This window comes from Bidens hawaiensis, unplaced genomic scaffold (assembly GCF_021521415.1).
Source record: "Bidens hawaiensis isolate Kalapana, Puna unplaced genomic scaffold, B.hawaiensis_p1.1 tig00001179_1, whole genome shotgun sequence".
Classification (NCBI taxonomy): Eukaryota; Viridiplantae; Streptophyta; class Magnoliopsida; order Asterales; family Asteraceae; genus Bidens; species Bidens hawaiensis.
Window position 1 is genome coordinate 122749 of NW_027491068.1, and position 11056 is coordinate 133804.

Genomic DNA, 11056 nt, shown 5'->3' on the forward strand with positions numbered 1-11056 from the left:
TTATTGGGTGAGTTCCTTTTAATCATTATCCAAACATATAAGTTCCAATTGTAGTAAAAATAGAGGGGGTATGAACCATATGGGAATTTCAGGAAATTAATGATGTTTCGTAAATCCAATAGCCTAAAAACATCGTATTAAATGATTAGGACATATGTTAGGTAGGCTTGACTTTGGATGTGTATTATAACCAATAATTTCAATATTAGTGTTCTTAGTGGCTGTTGATCAATTCTAACCACTGGACATTGTTTGAAATGATTAGTTATAGTTCCACAGGTGATTTTTGGACAAGAAATTTCAAATGATAAGTTATTAAAGTGAACTTTGCAATTAATGGGTCGTTTTGGTTGAAGTTTAGTGAGTCCAACTCAAATCCGCTATTAGGTGTTCAAATTTATTTTTATTCTTTGTTGAACGGCGAATTTTAGTTATCTGAGAGACGTGAACTCAATTTATTGGGGACTATTGTGTACGCGAGAACAATAAAACAGACAATTTATGGATCTTGAAACCTTGGAATATGGCTAGAACCATAGATACAACAGTTACTGGAAATTTATCTGCAATTATACGTCTCATGGAAACTGGCCCCAAAATATGTCAAAAATATATTGAACAGCCAGCTTTATTCCAGGGGAGGAAATTTGATATTCGGTACATTGTCCTCGTTCGCAGTATTAGCCCATTGGAGTTATTTATCACAGATATTTTCTGGGTATGGAGAATAAACTCAAAATTTTTATTTATATTTCTTGTTTCCTTAATGGTTTTCATACTATTTCAGGTTAGGCTGGCTAACAACACATACACTTTGGATAAGAAAAGCTTGTACGAGTATGAGACACACTTCACTGTTATGGTAATCATTTTGTCTTTTTAGGCAGTTATATTATAATCAATCTTTATATACTTATAATTACTGTTTTTTCAAAATATCAGAACTATAGGGGAACATTGAATCACATGAACAAACCAGAGTTTGTTAAGGAGTTTGAGAAGGAACATCAAGGTTTGTTTGTTTTGTTTGTTTTTTAACATTATTGGCATGTTCACATGTTTTTGGCATGTGGTTTTAACATGGTGATTGTTTTGTTTTTGACAATTGCAGTTAAATGGTTGGAAATTCACTCGAGGGTTAAGCAGATGATTCGGAAGGTTTTTGAGTCGGCTGCATTAGTTCATCCAGAGATGCACAGTCCAACGGCTAGGGCTATGTATGGTGTTGATGTTATGCTTGATAGTTCTTTTAAACCCAAGTTATTGGAGGTATTTTGACTCGAGATTTGTTTTTATTTAACACACATGCATACGCAGGCACATAGTTGTATTTTTATTAAATTATAGTTAAAGTCATTTATCTTTGTAAATGCAGGTTACCTATTGTCCTGATTGCACCAGAGCCTGTAAATATGATATGGAAGCGGTTTTGGGTGGTGGAGAAATCGTCAAAGCACGAGATTTCTATAACTATGTTTTCGGTTGCCTGTTTTTGAATGAAACGACACATGTATCTCCACTGTGAAATGGAACAATAACTATAGGTCAGATATTTCATGTTTGTATTTGTATCAGTAGCTATGATGTACTTGCATTTTTTTTAGCATTTCATAACTATTGCACTGAAGTCACATTTTTTCTGTTTGAACTCTTCTAAGTTCTAACAACTGACGTAAATTTCGTCTAATTTTAATCAAGTTTCATGTTTCAGCTATATTCAATGTCATGTTTTAATTTCCATAGTTCCTGCCATTTGTATCATCATTCTATACCAATATTATTACATATGCATTTGTAGTGTGATGTTTTAAATAGAGACGCACGGTGTATGGCACATTGGCACCTACATAATATCTTGGATATGTACATTATCGACCCGTCACATATTATGTGGTACATGTGTGTCTAATACATTATCGACCTCGTACGTTTTGGCTCAACTTAGATATCATGGACGATATTCAAGAAAATGATTTTTTAGAGGTCATGTTAGATTCATTAGTGAAATGCTTTCCTTTGATTGATTTAATATTTTTAAAAAGGTTTTAATTTGAATAAACGTAAAAAAAAAAAATCAATTGCTTCAGTTTAAGTTTACTGGAAACAGAGTCCAAAAAGTCAAAACTATTTGACTTTCCAATTCAAATTGTTAAATAACTAAATACAAGTCAATGTCAAAGGTGTGAAACCTCCGTATATGTCTACACTCTTCTTTAGCAACTCACTATTCATTTATTCTACGTATACGTGTGTAGATGCATGCAATATTATACGTGTCTATATTTGTACATGGACATGTATGCGTATTATTTTAATACTTTCATGTATGACCAGCTCCATGTATGTATTATTGGTAAATATATAATATATATTCGTTTCATGACTAGTTTCAAATACAATTTTAACAAATATAAACAGTGCACGAAAAATAATCACTTCCAACAAGAGAAAAGTTTCACGCTTAAAAAACAGTCATATTTTGATATAAATAAATGTATAAATAAAAGATCCAATATAACATTGACTTATCATACATTACGTACAAGACAACAAATATCCATGAAATCACATCACATGATCTCGAAATCGTCAATCTGTATCCAGTTAATCATCAGATCATCCAAACAAATAGATTGGGATTCTCAATTGATCAACTTTTGACTTATTATTGATGAAAAACTTTTTTTAACGTAATTATGATTTGAGCATAATTATAAAAAAACATATGTGAATTTGAGAGTAATTGGACTTTAACCTTGAGTTTAATTCACGTACGTAATATATGATAGAGGATTACTGTACAGTATCCCTCCCCTAAATGTGCATATGTTTCTTACGTTTTTCTATTCGAATTCGGTTAAGTATGCATGTATATTCTCAGGTAATTTTTTGTTCTTTATTTATTTTTTCCTCTTAATTTAGAAAATTCAAATGTACCATCAAGTCATATTCGTTACTTTTTATAAAGCGTTTTGTAATTCTTTTGGTTTTTTAAAGTCTTTCAACATATTATTAAATAAAAGGAAATTAGGTCAAATAAGTGATTTTGAAACGTGCCAGCCTTCCTCCTATCGACAACCTTTCAAACGCGTCTATTTAGAGTCGGCCAATGTACAGGTAAAATCCTAACTTAAATTTCCAATTAAACAACTTTCACAATTCAGTTTTTTAACTAAAACATATACTTAATAATATATCAGTTAATTTTTTAGCTAGCACATAACAACACTTGTACCAAAGAGCTTGAACAATTATATCAAGAGGTTAGCTAAGGTATAGTCCCTCTAAAATGGTGATGGTTTAAGTCCAACTACGACAAATGTGATGTAATTAGAAGTAGATTAGTTTGCTGTTTATATAAAACATACACTAAAAAGCAAAATGGGTCCAACATGTGTATGGATCACGAATAAAGACTTAGAGCTTCTCCAACGTCGGCGTCTGAATCTGACGTGTAGCAAAGGTGGAGTGAGAGAGGCGAAAAGGAAAAGAGATGGTGAAATGTGTCCAAAACTACAAAAACAGGAGCAAATTAATTATTATATTATAGATAATAATTGAGTATTTTGGTGTCACAAAGCCCCAATTGGGCCAATTTGTGGCACCTTAGTGGCGTATCAATATATATATATATATATTTGTTTTTTTCCGGTTCGTAACGAATATAACTAAAACCGACCAAATGCCAATAACTTCCTCAATGCCTGGGATCGATAACAGTCGGAATATACCAACAACAGAGTTTTATCGACCGACGTCACCCCATTGGTCTACCTCCATTTTATAAGTTTTTTGTTTTATTTTTGATTTTAATTCTGGTACAACGACACACATAATCAAAACCAAAATAATTCACATTGACTCATCGTCTCAACAATGGGCCGACAAGGCTTGGATTTTACCACCGCCAGAGTGATATCAATCTGCTTCGGTGTAACGCGTCGGGTAAAACACTAGTTATAGCTAATTTAAAAGATAGGTTAGAGTGTATTGTAACCAAAACTTCGATAAACAGGAGAAACAAACGGCTCAACATGTGAATACGTGTTACAAAATTATTCTTTATAAATTCAAACTTTTAGTTACCTTTGTAGTTTTGTTGACTATTCCGGAATCCTAATACTTTATATATCCAAAACCATTTCTTCATCTCACTTTCAAACTCAATATTACAATCACCATAATGAGAATCAAGAAATCATCAAAATATTCTTGGTTGAACTGTTTCAAGAACCATGAACCGGTTCAACCAAAGCCGAAGAAGCCCGATGAACCCTTTTCGCCCGAGGACTTATCCAAGTCATTACCGGGATCAAACCTCTATCTATTCACCCTGGCAGAGCTTAAACTCATCACACAGTCTTTTTCTTCATGCAACTTCTTGGGTCAAGGCGGGTTTGGACCGGTTCACAAAGGGTTCATAGATGACAAGCTTAGACCTGGTCTCAAGCCACAGCCTGTGGCTGTTAAGCTCCTCAATCTAGAAGGTGCACAGGGCCATAGAGAGTGGCGGGTACGTAATATTAACCCAATGCTACATTTGTTTTATTGTTTATTATTTAAAATGAATAAGTATTATTTAAGTGTTGGTTAATATTGCATATTTGCATGCATTTGACAGATAGAAGTGATGTTTCTTGGACAATTAAGACATCCACATTTGGTGAAGTTGATCGGATACTGTTGTGAAGATGAACACAGGTTGCTGGTTTACGAGTACATGCCACGTGGCAGCTTAGAAAGTCAACTCTTTCAAAGTGAGTTTGACTAGTTCATATATAATTTAATCTATTTTTTTCAGTTTTTACTTCTCGTACATAATTATTTATAAACAGGTTTGATTCGATTTACAGGATTTTCGATCCCTCTTCCATGGTCTACACGAATGAAAATCGCTCTAGGAGCTGCGAAAGGTCTTGCGTTTCTTCACGAGGCAAAAAACCTATCATATATCGCGATTTTAAAACTTCCAATATTTTGTTGGACGCTGTAAGCTCTTTATGTTCTTCAGATGTCTTAGTAAAATGATCGACGTTTTATATTTTTGATTTATGGTACTAATCGAACATGTTTGTGATGTTTTCAAGGACTACACCGCTAAACTTTCGGATTTTGGACTGGCAAAGGATGGCCCTGAGGGAGATGATACACACGTTTCGACTCGAGTCATGGGCACACATGGATACACGGCTCCTGAATATCTCATGACAGGTAACTTTAACTTTTAAGTACCCTTTAGTTATAATAATAATAATAATAATAATAATAATAATAATAATATTATGTGGTTTTTTCTTTTACTTTTAGGTCGTCTGACGGCGGCAAGTGATGTTTACAGCGTCGGAGTTGAACTTGTTGAGCTTCTAACAGGCCGAGGATCAATAGACAAAAGCCGTCAAAACCGAGAACATGACCTAGCCGAGTGGGGGCCAGGCCACTACTAAAGAGTGCTCGGAAGCTTAGTCGCATAATGGACCCAAGACTCGAAGGCCAGTACTCAGAAACCGGTGCACAAAAGGCAGCCGAAATAGCTTACCAATGCTTGAGCCATAGGCCAAAGGAAAGACCAACCATGAGCATAATTGTCGACACCCTCGAACCATTAACACACTATAATGCCATGCCCTTTGGAACATGTGTGTACACGGCCCCAACCGCCGAGAATCCAAACAAGGAAGCACCCAAAGACATCAACATACACGATCAAAGGCATCATTGAACCAAATCTCCAGTAGTTGATTTCGAAATAGATTTAAATAGAAACATTAGTACCATTGACAAATTAACCGGAGTAACACTACTTAAACAAGGAAGGATATCATTTATAACATGTACATATATGTGTGATAAACTAATAACAAACTTATGAGTGTATGTATGACCTTTATAAAATCTAATTTTTATTTTATTTTGTTATTATTATTATTGTTAAAAGGAATTTGATTATCTAGAAACGGGTTTGGAACCAATTGAAACCGTTGTTTGGAACTGGTTTGAAATTCTCTCTATTGAAACCTAGGGCCGGCTCCGAGAATACGAAATTTTTTTTGAGCCTTAAGTAACAGGAACATTTTGTTAGGTTTAAATAATTTAGTTTTAAGTGGGCTTAATTATTTATGATTTGAGCTGTGTAAAAAACTTTTGTATAAAAATAAAATAAAAAATGTCTCAAATAAGGTTTAATACCGCAACCTTTTGGTTATATGTCATACCCATTTACCACTAGACCAAATTATTGGTTATGAAATTTTGTTGAAACATTGATTATACATATTTTTTTATAAAAATACGTATAATTTTTTATAAAAAAGTATTTTCGGGCCAGCGGGGTGTTGGGCATGTGGTTGTCGACTACCCTGCCACCCTCTAAGGCCGGCCCTGCTGAAACTGGTTAATTGAACCAAAACTGGATAAAATCGGTTAAAACGAGTCAAAACTGGTAAAAACGATTTTAAACTGGTCAAAAAACCGGTTTCAACCCAAACAAATTTAACGTTTAAAACTTGTTTGTGCACCTCTATTATTTGGACCAAAAGAAAGGTTGGTGACATTCACTTAAACTAAATAAAAGGTCACAGATAAAGTAACTGTAAAAGAGTAGGTAGCAAAACATGAACACCACGTGGCATTACCCGGACACTAGTATAACCGTATATATAGTACCAACTAACTATAATTTAAAATCTGGCTCGTAACCAAAAAAACACACGTACAACATTCGTTCATAATAATTTGATGATTGACAATCGACCGTTGGATACCCGTCACTTTCTCCGGCCAAAACATCCCATAATCACCATCATTTTTCACAGATTTATCCATCAACCATTCCAGATCTTTGTTATGATAGACCATTGATCATATCAGGGAGATACAAAGGCAACTTCCCTGACAAACTGGAAGCTAAAGGCACCCTTGCTGATATGAGCAATTTCATTATTGACATACAAGTACAACACACACAACACATACCTCTTGAAAAGGTATCAACTTTAATGCTTAAAATTTATGAAAACAAGAAAAAGATTGAAACCAAGTTGACTTTTATTGTTATTATTATTATTATGATCAATCAGGTTCTTGCAAAGAAACAGATTGAAGCATACACCACACAGGCATGGTTATCACAAGATAAAAGCCTTGAGGATAAGGTCAACAACATAAAGCAACTTTTGGACTCTAAAGTGAATATGTTTCAGTGAATCATGCTTTTTAAGATTTAATGTTTTGTGGGCAGGTAACAAAGATCAGCTTACAAACTGGTACTGTGTCTGAATATACACAAATGATCTTGTTAAAGACAGAACCACAAGTTAAACCTTCCAAAACTGGAAAAAAGCAGGTAACTTTTGTTCATTTGTTCATATTCTTAAGAGCGAAAATTATGTTGTATAATTTCCTGTAGGGAAAAAAGGAGCCAGATCAAGAAATTCTGAAAACCGAAAGAATTAACGTGTTGCGTCAATTAGGGCTAGGGTTTGGTGACATCGTTGCAACATTTGAAAACATTCCACCAGGTTTTGGACCGAGGCCACCGAGTCAAACAGACAAGTTTGTTAAAGGGGCTGGTAATTGCTGTGTAGATCTGTTAAGCAAATGCTGTTGTATGTGCTGCATTCAAGCTTGTTCCAAAATCAACAATGGTTGTTCGGTTGTGTTGACCCAAATATGTGGTGTGTTGACCTGTACCGCCTGCTGTGAATGAAACTTGAAGCTAAAATATGGCGTGCTATGGTGAAAAAGCAGGATTGTGTATGCGTATTTGTAAAAAGAATACATGATAGCATGTACGAAAACAGTGGGACACGAGTACCCAATCCGTATTGTAAATAATGAAACATATGGAATAAGGAATCGATCGGCATGTAAAAGGAAATAATATACAGTTAAAACTGTTTCTTATTTATGTTTATATTCCTCAACACTTACTTCAGAAGTTTTTACAGTTCTGTGTCTAGAAACTTCTTTGTTTTCCTCGACTCTTACTTCGAGTGTTTCTTTATCGTCATCAGTTGACCCGTTATCGTCATCAGTTGACCCGTCAGACACGACTCTTGTAGCATCTTTTTCATATTCATCAACTTCAACTTTAACTTCTGATTTGTTATCAACGTCACCAACCCCGCCAGACACGACTCTTGTAACATCCTTTTCATATTCATCAACTTCAACTTCTGATTTGTTATCATCGTCACCAACCCCGTCAGACACGACTCTTGTAACATCTTTTTCATATTCATCAACCTCAACTTCTGATTTATTATCATCATCACCAACCGACAAATGATGGATTGTTTCTTGAATCTTTGTCATACCTTTGCCCACAGGTTCGATTGCTTGATTTATGGTCAGTTTAACATCATCAACAACCTACAAACACCAATAGACATGTAAGAACTTTCTTTGGTAAATTTGGTTTGTTTTTCGTGTCACATCAGACTTACATGCTGACCGCCTTCAACAACTATTTCCTGCACACTTTCTGCCAAACTTGTTCCCGGAGCCTCGACTTTTGTTTCTGTTTTTTCAACAATAGCTGGTTTTTCTTCATCACCTTCTTCTACTTTCACAACTTCTTTGATTGTTTTGGTGGATATGTTTCCATACTCGGATATAGGCAAATAATGGTACGGTTTTGCTGAGAACACAAAAACATGAGCAACAGCTGCAATCGCCATCTGTTGGGATAACAATACTTATAGTAACTATCGAACAATTTTATAAGTAGTTTAAAATAGCAGCAAAGAAACTAACTTCAATACAGATCAAAAAGTCCTGTAACTCGGTTTCAAAATGTCCTCGGTTAGGTAGAACTTCATAGTAGCATAATAATGCAATGCCAACGCCTTGCCACCATGTCGCAAAAACAATGGCTTTGAAACTGATGAATTTTGCAAGGGGTCTTATTGGTTGAAGTTTTTCATGAGTCACATGGTAGAATTTCACCAGGCAGTATAATGCCCACATCTGGCTGAAGTTTATTACAACAGCAATATACGGGTACCTGTAATTGGGCCAGTAATATATATATATATATATATATTTTAGAAATTAATAGAAATTTATAAACTTTAGCTTATGAAAAATGGTTAAATACTTACCCGTAATACCATTTGAACTCGCCATTACCGTATGCTCCCAAAAGCTCCAATACCATCGCCAAAAACGAAGTGAACGTCTTTAAAATCATCTGAAATACAAATAGAAAAAGAAACACAAATATTATTATGTATCAAATATTATAAGGTATCAAATATTATAAGGTATCAGTTATTATAACGCACATATGATGTATATATGTGTGAACCCTCGGGTGGGCAAAAGTGAAATTGCACTAATTTTGACGTTATTTTACTAATCTCGTGAAAATAACATTAAAAGTGACGGACGGTTAATCAGGCATCATGTAGTGACGTTGATAGCCGAAAGACAAGGGTACATGCACCGATCAGCCGGTGTCCCGATGATTGAGTGCTATGTGCCTTATGTCCAAGGCTTGATGCAAAACTACTATCGAGCCGGGGGTCTCACCGAAAGCAGCCTCTCTATCCTTATAGGGTAGAGGTAAGGCTGTCTACATCTTACCCTCCTCAGACCCTACCATAGCTTTGCTATTGGTGGGATATACTGAGTACGATGATGATGATGATGATGATGAGTTATGATGGGACACACTCAATACATAACCAAATTTAAGTATAGAACTATGAGAACTGCATGAACACTACATAGCCACCTTATATATCGCAGTTAAAACAATAAATATAGGTGTTTATGCGGATCTCTAGTTATGATACATGTATATGTTTTAGTTAAAAGCCGGTTTTGTAACTAACATATTGTACTAGTCCAAATTTCTCTATTTGTAACAATCCTTCACCAAGAACACGCGGTTGTCTGAAGAATTTGCATAACGATGTTCGGTTGAAATCCGGTTTCAAATCCTTCCCGTCTAGCAAAGGCTTTTTCAGCAGTGCTTCTTTCTCGTCTTCAAGTAATTCAACAACTTTTCTTTCGCCACCTAAGATAATAATATTCCCATCACTAAATAGAAAATAGGTTTAACTAACACGTATATAATTAGTTAACAACTAGTCTTACCAAGACACGCAATCAAATAACTTCCAAAGGAATAGAGCGCAAATGCTTCATAGCAACTTCTTAAAATATCACAAGCAACCGCAAAGTTCGGTTTCCACAAGGAAAAAATCTAATCAACAGCAAAACCATTATTAGTTAACTACTTCACACTTTTGTTTCTTTGGATTAGTGTCATAATAATCATTTTTAGTAAAACTACATTTACTTGTCTATTGAAGTTTTACTGATGGATACGTACCGACTCAATGGCATAGACTGGAACCATAAATAGAACTGCAACAATCCATTTTTGTTCCTATGGAAGCATAACCATAAGTTTTACAAAAACAAAATACAAATGTAAGTTGTAGACTAGTGACACATTATTATGAAACAAACATACTAACCTCAGGATTGGTATAAAACTTGAGATGCTGAACAATGGTAACAGATGACAGAATCAAGGCTACAAGGACAAAGCATGCTGCAATAATAATGGCTATTGTGTGGTAATCTCTCTCGATACTCTCGGAATCAAGCTCGTTTATCACGTCCGCTAACATCTTTCCATTCATCAAACAAAACTTCTGCAACAAAATTTTGAACTGGATTCCAAATTTCAGATGATAGAAATTGAAATATGCCGGTTCGATTATAGTGTTCCAAGCTAGGTTTATAACATAAATAAATTTAAATGTTAAAAGCTGGAATCTAGTAAAGGTATAAAGGATTGAAATAGAGGTATATAAATTGATAAACAGAAACATACCAGGTTCGGTTGAGTTTCAGTTAAAATTAGTTAACGTGCGTAGACACGTTAACCGTAACCATAACCATAACCGAATAGAAGGTTCGGTTGAGTTTCAGTTAAAATTACGTAGACACGTTACCCGTAACCATAACCGAATAGAATAGTCGGTTAATTAGATTCACTTAACTATAACCGTCGGTTTTATTTGGTCATGGTTAATTCACT

The 11056-nt window shown here is 34.8% G+C and overlaps 1 protein-coding gene and 1 pseudogene across 3 annotated transcripts; one reads left to right on the forward strand and one right to left on the reverse strand.

The window, feature by feature from the left end:
* Positions 1-941: 941 nt before the first annotated feature.
* On the forward strand, positions 942-5808 carry LOC143562264 (EPD1-interacting receptor-like cytoplasmic serine/threonine-protein kinase 5A; annotated as a pseudogene). Its single transcript, XR_013140455.1, has 8 exons — positions 942-1012; positions 1112-1269; positions 1376-1494; positions 4284-4513; positions 4622-4757; positions 4854-4989; positions 5088-5211; positions 5308-5808. The product of XR_013140455.1 is annotated as an EPD1-interacting receptor-like cytoplasmic serine/threonine-protein kinase 5A (transcript).
* Positions 5809-7099: 1291 nt separating this feature from the next.
* LOC143563075 (protein LAZ1 homolog 2-like) lies at positions 7100-10724 on the reverse strand. Of its 2 annotated transcripts, none has more exons than XM_077050705.1 (9): positions 10488-10724; positions 10340-10396; positions 10102-10210; positions 9837-10021; positions 9102-9190; positions 8755-9004; positions 8445-8678; positions 7930-8370; positions 7100-7695 (listed from the first exon to the last, which is right to left on the reverse strand). In XM_077050705.1, the coding sequence occupies exons 1-9, from the start codon at positions 10653-10655 to the stop codon at positions 7618-7620; spliced, it is 1611 nt and encodes a 536-aa protein (XP_076906820.1). In that variant the 5' UTR covers positions 10656-10724; the 3' UTR covers positions 7100-7617. The 2 variants fall into 2 exon arrangements, with proteins under 2 accessions (XP_076906820.1, XP_076906826.1); XM_077050711.1 differs by having other exon boundaries at positions 7101-7692.
* Between the last annotated feature and the right edge of the window lie 332 nt (positions 10725-11056).

Excerpts from the sequence above, each read along its gene's own strand:
- LOC143563075 (XM_077050705.1), bottom strand. The coding sequence starts at position 10,655 with ATGAATGGAAAGATGTTAGCGGACGTGATAAACGAGCTTGATTCCGAG. Across the intron at positions 10,022-10,101 it reads TTATTTGATTGCGTGTCTTG|GTGGCGAAAGAAAAGTTGTT; the intron begins GTAAGACTAGTT and ends TTATTATCTTAG. Across the intron at positions 7,696-7,929 it reads GAACTGTAAAAACTTCTGAA|CAGGCGGTACAGGTCAACAC; the intron begins GTAAGTGTTGAG and ends TTTCATTCACAG.